The following is a 12787-nucleotide window of genomic DNA, read 5'->3' on the forward strand; positions in this document are numbered from 1 at the left end:
CACCAAAAATCCACAACACTCAACAAAACTACACACACTCCAAACTACATAATTACACTTCACTCCACATCATTACACGCCATATATAGCCACACAGTTCTTAAAAACATAAATACACCCAACATAATTCAACTATGCAACGTGTCCCATATTTACACTCCACATAATTCCACACATGCCACACAGCACACAATTCCATACCACACAACATAATTACACTCCACTTGGTACCAGATAAGTACACTCCACATAAAACTATTCCATGCCACATAGCAACACTTCACATAAATACACTCCACACCATGACAATTCCGCTCAACATAATTTCACTCAATGCCATACAGTTCCACACAACACAATTTAACTTCACACAATTCCATTCCATCCCACAAAGCTCCACTCCACAATACACAATTTCACTGCACACACATACACCCACACCACATAATTCCACATCTTGCCACATAATTTCACTCAATACATGCTACTCCACAACACCACTACGCCTAAGTACACCACATTTAATACCACATAATCACTATCCACATAATTCCATTGCACATGCACTGATTCAGCATTTCTCATATTGGTTCACTTTATGTCTTTCAGCACAGTTTCTTTATCATAACGTTTCTAAAAATCAAACCGCAAACACACACTCCCCTCTTCTTCTTTCTGTGTCTTCTGCGTACACAAGTGCATCCCCTTTATGCGTCTATAACCTTCTCTCCCACACACTCTTTCTACTTTTAGTTAATTCAACACTTTATACAAAAACTACCTATAACTTTCAATCTTATTTTCTGTTATACAGCTCTCACCCAATCTGTTCACCATACCACATATTTCCAATACACAAATACACTACACACCACACACTTCCACATAACAATTCCAGTTCAAACCAAATAACTCCACTCCAAACAGCATACATCTACTCCACTCCAAACAAAAACAGAAGTAAAAACAATCTACAACGCAAATAGCTCTAACTTTCACAAATGTGAGACCAATTGCATTGCAAATGCTTGTTTCGATGGTGCAAGAGAACATTTTCTTCACAGCTGTATTACATTACTGGTGGAGGCATTTCATCATCTAGATTAGGAGTTTTTAGACATTCAGACTACTGTTGGCTAGGCCCTGAGCCTGTTAAATTTGGAGTGGGGGCTGTAGCTTTGCTGTTGAACCCTTAACCATCTGCCTACCCCTACTGTAGCTAGCCTTGTATTGCAAAGTATATACAACTTAATTTTTCTCCGGCATGCCGCTTCCAGGTAGATTTCAGACCTAAACCATGAATGACAATTTGCTTAGAAGGGGCTGGATGGGAAAGCGGAGGGAAATAAATCGCAGGTGTGTAATGTGGAATTGAAGGAAGGGATTCTTCTACATAGGTTTTAAAAACTACAGGCCAAGAGAAACTGCACAGCTAGGCTTAAATGCCTTAAGTACCTTTGGGTTCTGATTTTAATCAAAGTGGTCTTATGGAGAGTGAACCACTAGCAACTCTGGTGCAGGTCAGACTTGCTTGACACACGAGTATCGGCTAATTCATACATGCCCCTTCAGACCGTATGGCTACAAAGCATATTCATGTACAAATTCTGCTGGGAAAGACACGTCTTAGATCAATTTGTACAAAATGCTCAGCATGAAGAGCACCTTCCTTCCACCCCAAGCCTCCAAAGAGCAATTACAACTTCATTCTCTTGCCCTGTGCAGTCAGCTGCCACTTTTAATGGCAGCCCTTTATGTCAAACCTTGAGTTGAAAAGTTCAATTGCTTTAAGATGACCATAGGGCCCATAGGGTATTTTGCCACTCATAAAAAACTCATTACGCCACTGCTCCTGGACATGATCTCAAAATCTAGAACCAGACAGCACATTCGGAAAGGTAGCTCAAAGCAACTGGAAAAAGCTACAACAATATTGATGTGCATACAGTGAAATTAGTATTAAAGGAGGACCTCAAAATTCTGACCAAAGGAACAAGGGTGTGGCTAGGTCTAGCATTAAACAAAAAAAAAAAAATCAGAGCGCCAAAGGTGGCAAAATCAGATTGGTGGCTGCCCCCGACACTCTGAACTCAGTTATATAAGTTTCTTAATTCAAGGACTCATAACAATGAATGAAGTAGACCTACTTGGGAGCCAGGATTATTATAAAGGATAGTCATCTTGATTTTTTTTTTTTTTGTAAGACGTTTATTAGTATTCAAAAGTGCAGTACATATAGCAAAGCCTACAACCCTGCGGGCCGGCTGCAAAAGAGCGGTAGATCGTGAGGGTGAAGGTCTGCAGGGGAGGGTGTGCTGTTGCGCCCAAAGGATAGTCATCTTGATAAATGTAAAATCTGAAACCACCTTGGAAGGGGGGTGGATCCATGTGAAGACTATATAGTTGACCCACTGCATGACCCAGACCAGGCCCTCTCAACTAAATGATACCACAGCGTATCGTGGTGTGATACAGTGGATGAGCAGCTCAACATCAACAGGTAGAACTGCACACAGTAGAGGGTGAGGAGGATTTACTGCTGGAATGCCGTGTCCAAAACCAAGAGGTCAGTCAATGGCCTGCTTTTTTTTTAAGGGCATGCTGAAGTACTCTTCAGACACTTTCAGGGACCCAGTCAAGACCATGGACCACATGAAGAAAAAGTACAAGTCAGCTCCACAGGATTTGGCTGACATTAGAGAGGAAAGAGTCCCTGACTCACGGATAGTGCACACTACCAGTAAGATGGCCATGACTCAGGCTACAGGGAATTCTCCTCCCCTACATAAGTAATCGAAAAAGATTGTTTATGCAGGGAAAATGGTAGCTTTTGGGGCGGCCACTCATTGGAGGATTGTAAATTCGGTGGGCCTCCTCTCTAGGTACAACTGTTGAGAGGCATGGAGGAGCTCATCAGACAATCCTGAGACTTACTCAAGAAGGGAGAGGATATTGTTGGTGAGGGTAAAACTATCAGCAACCAAACATAATGTGTTCTGTTGATGCGGCAGAAAGCAGCTAGGGACATTAAAACCAGCCTATTACTCTGTAGCAGTTGCGGCGCCGGCTGCCACCTAAGGGGAGTGGTGAGGGGGCAAACAGGAGGTGGGTGCCGGTGCAACATTAAATCATCAAAATTGACGACATGCAATACATTATTGTAACTATTAAACAGTAACGTAATGCATGTCAGCGATTTTGTGCTCATATTTTATGATACATTATGCACATATAAAACATTTTAAAAAAGAAAATTCACATACCTTGCAGGACGTCCACACTCCCGTCCAGTGTCCTTCAACTCCTCCAGCTCGGGCCCAAGGTAACTCACCTAATAAATCCTGGCACTGCTCTCAACCAACATGAGAGCAGCCCCAGGATTGGATGGAGCAGGCTCTCTCAGTGCTCCAAAGAGCACTGAAGGCCTTTGCTGGGTCTCAACCCAGCTGTCCATGACAGCTGGGTTTTGTTTAAGTGCGCATGTCTGGCTGGCCGTCGCAAGACAGCCGGCCAAAGGGGCCTGCAAACTTTAAACTTAAGTGCCCTCCCCATAACTTCTTTCTGTTGCTGCGTCAGCAGCTGCCCCGCCCCATCCTGATGCTCAGGACGAGGTTATGGAAAAATAAAATGGTAATACATTTCACTGTATTACCTTTTTATTTTTCATCTCTGGGGTATGAGGAGCATTTCAATAGGTGTGGAGGCGCTCCTCTGCATTAATGGAGGAGCCACCCCTGCTCCATAAGCATGCCTGGTTTAGGGTGTCAGGATTTAAGCCAGAAGTGCAACAGGACCTTCTAAATGTACCCTTTGATGGGGCTCACTTTCAGCCCACGGACTACATGCTTCAAAATACTGAAGAGGATATGATCACCACCAAGTAGATGAGCGTCTTACAGTCCCAATGCCAAAACCTGATTTTTGTAAACAGCACGGTTGATAGGACCAGGCAGCTTCATAGCTGCGTTGGATTTGAAAGATGCATATTTTCACATCTGCATATATCCAGCACACAACTGGTCCCTTCGCTTCATGGTCATTGAAAAACATTTCCAGTTGAAAATCCTCCTTTGCAGAGTTACTACAATCCCAAAGGTATGTACAAAGTGTTTGGCAGTCATGGTAGCTCATCTAAGCTGACATGCAATTCATGTATTTCTATACCTAGACGGCAGGCAGAGAACAAAGACCAGCACACACTCAAATAGCAATGTGCTGTTGTACAGACTGGGCTTCACCATCAGTGAGCAACCATCTATAACCCCAGCAGATTCAGTCCTTACTAGGGTCAAACCTTAATGCACAGACAGGTAAGGTACACCCGAACCAACACAGGGTGTAGGCGTTCCAACAGCTGCTGCCTCTTTTTCAGATGCACAGTCCCATCAATGCCCACAGTGTACTACAACTATTGGGAATGATGGCTTATTGAATAGCAAATGTCCCCCACGCTCAGTTAGGCATACAACCATGACTGGAGTGTATCACGCCAATAGGCTTAAGTAGAGGGCAAAGGAAGGATCTAGTGGTTGTAATTACAAGGGCCCAGCATTCTCTCCACTGATGGAACAGCAACAATGTGTTTATCTGCAGGCCTTTCCAACCCCCCTCCTGCAAGTGACCATCACCTCAAATGTGTCTCATGTAGGGTGGCATGCCCACATTCACCACATGTCGATCCAATGCACCAGAGGCCAACAGCACCTGGGTCGCAACATCAGTTACTTGAAATTCATTGCCATTAGAATAGCCCTTACAGTGTTTTCCACACTGGAGGCTGGAAATTAAGGCGATTGGAAGGGCAGGAAAAAGTTAGTACATTAAAATAACATACGAGTAAATACACAAAAGAAATAAATAAAAAGTTACTTACCATGGTTTACGGAGACACGTCCTCCTCGCTCCGGTCGTCTACATATTCTGATGTCACATCCACCTGGGCATAACCAATCCTGGCACTGCATGAGAGCAGTGCCAGGATTGGAGGGCGGGGCTCTCAACCCGGTTGTCTTAATAAGCTAGGTTGAGAGCTTCAGTGTGCACGTCAGGCTGGCCGTCGTAAGACGGTCGGGCAAAGGGACATGCTCACTATAAACTACTGCACAGTCATGCAGCCCACCACTGCTGCCACACAGCAGGCCGCACCCCGTCCTGACACCCAGTTCCAGACGGGTTGACTGAAAATAAAAAATGTTGTCTGGGGCAATTAGGTGGGGCATCGCTGCTCTGTTCAAATGGAGGAGCCGCCCCTGTTTGTCCAGCTTCTCAGGAATAGAGAGTCCAGGGTGGAAGACACATGGCACCTTACACTTCAGAAGTCAGGTACCTCATCTGTGAAGTCCCTCAAGGATCTTTACTAAGCCCCACAGTTTTCAACATCTACATGATGTCACTGGCCAACATACCAGAATGCACTGCATCAACATACTACCCTATGCAGACAACACCCAACTAATACTGTCCCTCACTGACCAGATGCCCAGTGCAAGAATCAAGTTCTACCCCAGCATGACAGCAGTGGCCACCTGGATAAAGTCAAACTGCCTCAAGCTCAGCCCGACAAGATCAAAGTTGTGATTTTCAGAAAGAAGATCTCACTATTAGATTCCGTCTTGGTGCTGACAGACCTAAGGCCCACCCCCCAAGACACCTAGGAATCATCTTGGACAATAAACTGTACATGATGACCCAGTTAAACTCAGTCACCACAATCTGCTTCCAAATGCGGAGGATGCTGCAAAAAATCAAAGTGGCTACCAGATAATACCAGGAAAACATTCACATGGGCCCTCATGACCGGCAGACTTGATTATGACAAGGCGCTATATGCTGGAATCACCAAACCGCTCCTAAACATACTCCAAACTGTTCAGAATGCAGCAGGCAGTCTCCTCCTCAACCTATCACTCCACACATGCATTATGCTACACCTCAGAAAACTCCACTTGCTCTCCCTAAACAAATGCATTAAATTGGAACTCCTTGCATACACACATACAATGCACTACACAACATAGGCCCCGCCTACCTCAAAAGAGGCATACACTTTCACCAACCTTCCAGACACAGACTCTCAGCCGAACTCTCACTGGGACACAACCCACATAAACAAAAGCAGAGCAGGAGGTTGTGACTTCTCATACATCTCCCCCAAAGCATGGAATGACCTCCCATAGAGCATCATAGTCTCCTTATCACTTCTTGAGTTCCGCAGGAAACTGAATACCAGGCTTTTTGAATAATCTCCAGGAAGATTCTTGCCTTGCCGCCTATAAAGCGCTTTGCTACCTTCACAGGTGATTACTGAGCTATACAAATCAGGATAAGATAAAGATTAGATAAAGATAAGATAACAAAATACTAAAGGATCAATATCTGCATAGCAATTAAATCCACAAAAAATGAAAAAGCATAAGTAGAAGTGCTGAAATCTTGGGGATCCCATGCACAACAGATTCATATGAGGACAGAAAGGTGTTCAGGGATAGGACACAGCCGACCTAAGGTTGGGATAAATAGGATTAAGTGGCAATCCATATCTCAGCGAGACATTCTAAAGTGCACCATAGCCAACATTCAATCAACACAGGGAGAATTAACACCATCCGGCTGTCAACATCACCATCATTTAGCTGAATCCATAGATCACCTAAAATAGAGGCGAGAAGGTATTGAAGGTCATGTAGTGGTCTAAAGCCTCCTTGAAAGTGCTTTGGGAGTCATTAGATGCACTTAGTTCTGCAATTGCTCCTATTAAAACGAAAAAATCTTATTGATGAAGTTTATGAGAGGGGAATTTGTCTGACCTGATCTCGAGCGATTTCCAAATGCAGTTGCAAAGAAATATGCGATAGAACTGAAAAGCTTTTTGGAGAGTGCGGCTAGATTAATCAAAGCTGCTAGACTGAAGAGCCCAATGATTTTCTCTGGTGTCGCTAGTCTAGACACATTTTCATATAGTGAAGAAAGAACATTTTGAAGACCTGACAAAAAGGAAATGACTCTCCAACATGTTCCTGTGATTAGGAGGACTGAAAACAAGTTGGCCGTACAATCTTAGTTATTAAATTCAATTTGAAAGAAGTAAGAATATCAATAATTTGGGGCTGTACTGAGGGTGAATGAGTGTGGCAGAAAACATTGGAGGTAATTGGTCCAAACATGCGGGTGTAATAAGTCGAAGAAAATTAAAAACAAATATTGCACCATAGCCAGTGGTAAGCAGCAGAGAGGAAGATAAGAGACTAGATAAAAAATAGATCCTACAATGAAAAGAATTAAACTGAATGTGAGATTAGCCTAATGCGTGGGTAGGGATTCAAGTTTTCAGGTAAATCAGATTACAAAGATACAACACCACAGAAAAGAACATTTTGTTTTTATTAGAAACCAGAAGACACCAGATGTTGATTAACTTTTATTGCCCTCTGTGTCAAACGGTCTCAAGTGCAGTCTACTTCTAAGCTCTTTTCTGTGAAGGATGCTCCCGCTTCGACTCACTCTAGTCATTGTAAACTACTTAAAATGCTATTGTGGCCATCAAAAAGGGCCCAGAACCCCAGACCTACTTCATTCCACTCATTTTATAGGATACTGCCTATCCTCATATGTCTTCAGCTTGCTGTTCACTGTACATCTGTGTAGCCACTAGCCACCGGCAGGTTTGCAACTGAACTCTGAGCATGTGAGAGTCCATAATATGCAGCACCTTCTGAGGTCATTCTTCTTCACGGACCGTGTTATGCAAGTATTGCTTCCTCAAAGCTCTGATATCTGGATTGTAGTAACAAAGTCCACAGTGCATATGGGTGCCATCAGAATTAATGTCCTCCCATTAACACTACATACAACAGTCCTTTTTCCTAGGTTTAATTCGTGATGGTCTGTAAAGTAGGCCTGTATCAGCCACATCTACTCATACAGGAGCCCATGCTGAGGCCCAGAAGAGGTTTTGGTGGCTGTAACTATTCTGTTTTTAGTGCATAAAGTGATATGAGCTGTAGACAAACATAAAGGGCCATCACTACTCTATGTTCCTAGTATTTGTTATAGACATCACAGTTTCAGCACAAACCGGTTGATAGATAAAGTTTGGTGACCACAAACTGTGCTTCTCTATAAAGAAGCAGCGGAGGTAGTAAACCAAGTCCCTTTAGCTGACAAAATGGGTCTTAATCCCTTAGCAGGCTTCTCTCTTATGGTCAGAGCGATTAAAAACAGGCCCAGGTAAGAAAATATTAATACATGTATTAGCCTAGTTCTTTTTTGTTATCTCAAGGCAAAGAACAGGACAGTATGATACAGTTTCGTAATAACAGTACCAAACATCCCACAATATAGAGCCCATGTCTCAAGCAGAACATCTTCATTCAATCAATCAATCTTTGTCATTGGTCTAAAAACAGAGCAGCAGCAAAGTGTGTTCAATGCATTCCAATGACCAATCAAATCTTAATGAGGTACAAACATATCTTCATTCATTAAAACGCTTAATGTGGGATGAGACAGCACTGCCGAAAAGAGGGGTTTGAGTGCTGAGAAATCGGATAGGCAGTGAGGTGAAATAATGAAAAGTGACCTGAAAGAAAAGGATGCAAAGTAGGAAATTGAAAGCAAGAAAGAAGGGAAGACTAATTGACAATATGAATTAAGACGGAAGGTAAATGCAATTTTTTTTATAAGCACTGGAAAAACACGATCTCCATTATTTTGTATTTAGCAAAAAAAGAGTAAACATTGATAAAGGCAAGTTAGGTAAAGAGAGCAGATTAGTTCAAAAAGTAGTTTATCAGTTGCACAAATGTGACAAATCCTCCATCCAACCTAACCGCTGTTTACCAAATCCTAAAAGCCCTAAAGAAGCCACTTCCTCTTGCACAGTTTAAATAAAGATATATGAACCAGTGTTTTTGCAACTCAACCCTTCCCAATATTCTTCAAAGAGAAGACTAAACAGGGCAGACTAGAATAAACAGGAAAGTGCAGACATGTTTGTAACAAAACTGTATTTATTAGAAATCCTTGAAGCAATGCAACTTCCTTCCTTCTTGTAGGTCATAGTGAAGATCGGCTGGCATAGGATTCGCAGCTCTGTGGAGAGGGGCCAGCGAGGGACTATGCACTATTTGTCCATCTGTGCATAGAGACAGACCCCAGGCAGGGTGCAAACCTCTTTTACTGCCTGGAGCTCACTGGCAGGAGGTAGCTGTGCTGTCAAAGGTAGTAAAGAGGTAGTTCAGATCCCACAGTATGTGCCAAACAGAGGGCATGGGGTGACCCTACCCAGCCAAGGGGTGTTCATTCCTGGTATAGGTTGCCATAGTCACAGAGCTCCCAGTCCACCAGCTCATCACTGTGGAACCACAGGCTGATCTCCTTCTGGGCCACCTCCACTGAGTCGCTGGCGTGAATCACATTCCTGTAAGAGGTTACAAGCGAAGACATTTTTTCAGAAAATAAGAATCCAAAATGGTGCTCATGTTCTAGAGTATTGTGGGCTTCCGGCTGACATCATACCTAGATTCCACCAATGTTGACACCCAGCAAACATAAAACATTTTTTTTACACTACCACACTTCTGGGTCCAAACACTAGATGGTGGAATTAACACAGCATTTGAATCTACAGAACACTTCACACTGCAACAGTGCAATCCCTACTAAGCACCACACAAAAATGGCTCCATCAGAAATGTAATTAGAGTACAGCAACTCCCTACCCAACAAAAAATACTCTAGACAACCATACTGTATTAAACAATTAACATTTACCAATTCTCTTTAAATACCCCTGCCGATTACAAGTGTTTCCTCTTCACAGAGTTCACTCTTCCACCCCTGCGATCCTCCACTATGTTCCTCCCGTAACCACTAAAATAGTATTTCACATCTCCCAGTTATTGTGCAAGTAGCTCTTCTCAGTAATGCACAGAGAACAGCAACAGGTTCCTTTGCCCCACACGCCACCCTTGGTAAACAGTGTGCCACCCTGCCACTGCGAGAGTAGGTTGCCAATCATTCCTATGCAAACAGCACCCCGACCTTTCCCAGGCACAAAAACGACCTCCTTCAACCAACAGTGCCTCCTCTGTTCTGTACTCTGCCTACCTGTACCAGAAGAGCTCCACCCCAAGGTCTGCTCACAACCGCTGCGCACAGGATGTTACCATTAAACTCTACTTTACCCAGCCAGCGGCGTAGAGTAGGTTGCCGGCACTCGGGGCAAGATTTTTAAGCAAGTACTGCACCTCCTAACCCATGGACCGTTGGCTCAAGAAGTGTTAACAGTCCACGAGTTAGGGGCGCAATAACTACTTTTAAAATTTTCCACCCCCTAGGATTTTTGTGCCGAGCGGAACCGCCCCTGTGGACCACCCATGCTACGCCTCCGCTCTCAGCGAAGAGCACTCATCTTGCTTCCTCTATTAACAATTTTCTTCCTCTTCTACTGCAAGGTCATTCTCCCCCCTAGATTCTGCAGACTACACTTTACAAGTCTCATGGCGACAGTGTTCATCCTGTGCTCAAGCCCCCATAGATATCTGCTCAAAAGCAGACCGCATTCCCTTGTCCCCAGCCTATGCAGATGGATTCCTTTCCAGCACAATTAGTGTGAGTTTAAAAAAGGCTTCAGATTTGGGGATTTGTTAAAAAGCATTCCCACCTTCATTATTCATCTTCAATTTATTCTTTTATCAGTATTTATCCACAATTACTTTTTATTCCATGAAAAAATAATGTTCCTTTAGATTTTCCACAATCTTTGAACAATGTATATTTGTGCATGGATTCCAGTGGGTTTGTCACGTTGCAAGAAGAAACCATATACTTTTCATGCTAGTTTTTTTTTTAAAACACAACACCGTTGGACTGAATATCTATAATACTTGAAACAAAACCCATCTAAGCACTACAAATGTGTGACCCTGTGTGAAAGGTATATGATTTAAAGCAATGAAAATTCTAGAATCCACCACAACACTGAAATACTTTAAAGTCAGTATGCTGGGAGCCTGCTACTGGGAGGTTGTCCCATGAAACCACCTAATCCTTGATGTAGTTTTGGTTGAAGATGGTCATGGTGTTAGAATATTTAATGTCAGAAGACTTGGGGGTGATGCGGAGGTCCTGACGCGTGGTCTGGTCACTTCATGCAGCATTTTTTTCTATCTTTAATATCGAAAAATTGTTGCATGACTGGTGTACTACTCCCCTCACTGTTAATGGAGAAGATATAATTTAACTGTAATTTCGATCACTGATGCTAGTCTGTTTTCCTCTCAGATCAAGGAAACGTTTATCACTTATAATTAACGGGATTCTACAATCCCTGTAAAACAAAATAAAAAAAATCTCGAAATTCTTTAGAATAGGCGACTTGTGATGCACCTAGTCACCCATTAAAAAGAATTGGCGTAGTTGCTGAGCTGAAATAACTTATTACAGTTGAGTTCTGAAGTCACAATGCCTGCTGCTAAAGCCAGCAGCTGAGGGGAATGAGGTAATTTCACCGAGCAGAATTAAACCAGTATTTTTGACATGTTTATTTAATGCAATTCTTAGGTAATTGTAGGAACGCTGGAATCTTTCTGCATGCTTCTACACATTTTGAGTTACTCTACCTATTTGAAAAATACTCGCTTGTGTTCAATTGATTCCAATCTCTTTTTGCAACAAATATGTAACAGCTTTTTTCAAGCATTTACTTTTGCACTTGAGATTCAGTTTTTTCCATTAGGTTTGCAAACATGCTCTTTTTTCAAATGAAAGACCTATGCACCAAAAATGTAAGTGGTGTGAGGAAAAGGTGAAGTGTGACCATGTATTAGAAGGAAAAAAAAGAACCCCCTGCCGCGCATAACGATTTTGCAAGCCTCCTGAATGAATGAATGAATGAATTGACATTTGTAGAGCGCATGGCTACCAGAGTTCCATAACCTTATAACAGGAACGCTGCTTTTGGCCTCGTTCCTCTGTATGGTCAGACTCCTCGGCAGGGCACAAGTCCTAAAAAAAGAAGTGGGGGTCGCTGACTTCACAAAAGGAAGTGACCTCACGAAAGGTGGCTTGCACTCTGTTGCAGTTTATAGTTATCGAGCTCCTGGTAAAATAAGTGGGGGACGCCGCCCACCCGCGTGGTACCCAGAGTCGAGCCCTGCTCCTCGGTGACTTGCAATATCCTTATGATGAACAGCAGGAGGTGCTTTACACAATATATAAACCCTCAGTTTGCGTTCGTAATGTTGTAGATCCGCATGATCTTTGCTCTTCTGCTTTCAAGTGTTCGGTTCAGAGTATTAGAAGATGTTTTTGTTTGCAGGGTAAGTTCCATCAGTCGAACTACACACCGCCGAATAGCTGCCCTGTACAGCTCAGGTGCTGCAGGTGACATGGTTGCTGGTCGGCATGCTGTTACCTTTTCCCAATGCACCTTGCCCAACCTTTCACCTGCTACAAAATGCAGTGCGGTATCAAAGCTGACAGCAGCCATGTTAAGTCACCTACCTGCTGATGTGGACACTGTAGTCCCCGCGGATCGTGCCTGGCTTTGCCTCAGCAGAGTTAGTCTCACCCACCATACACCTGGAAGACCTCACTACGTTGTAGCCTTCCCACACCTGCGAAGAAATGACAACATGAATCGGCACTGCTGGGGAGGTGGAGAGAAGAGAGCGAAGAGAAGAGAAGAGAGAGAGAAAGAGAGAGAGAAAGAGAGAGAGAAAGAGAGAGAGAAAGAGAGAGAGAAAGAGAGAGAGAAAGAGAGAGAGAGAAAGAGAGAGAGAGAAAG

The 12787-nt window shown here is 43.2% G+C and overlaps 1 protein-coding gene across 1 annotated transcript in view; it reads right to left on the minus strand.

The window, feature by feature from the left end:
- Positions 1 to 8992: 8992 nt before the first annotated feature.
- NME4 (NME/NM23 nucleoside diphosphate kinase 4) overlaps positions 8993 to 12787 on the minus strand; it is a 106653-nt gene continuing 102858 nt past the window's right edge. Inside the window, exons 4-5 of the mRNA XM_086941188.1 lie at positions 12505 to 12617; positions 8993 to 9418 (exon numbers count right to left, since the gene is read on the minus strand). Of these exons, the coding sequence (XP_086797314.1) occupies positions 9298 to 9418; positions 12505 to 12617 (234 nt within the window). The 3' untranslated portion in view covers positions 8993 to 9297. The remainder of the gene's footprint in view (positions 9419 to 12504; positions 12618 to 12787) is intronic.

This window comes from Lissotriton vulgaris, chromosome 10 (assembly GCF_964263255.1).
Source record: "Lissotriton vulgaris chromosome 10, aLisVul1.2, whole genome shotgun sequence".
Classification (NCBI taxonomy): Eukaryota; Metazoa; Chordata; class Amphibia; order Caudata; family Salamandridae; genus Lissotriton; species Lissotriton vulgaris.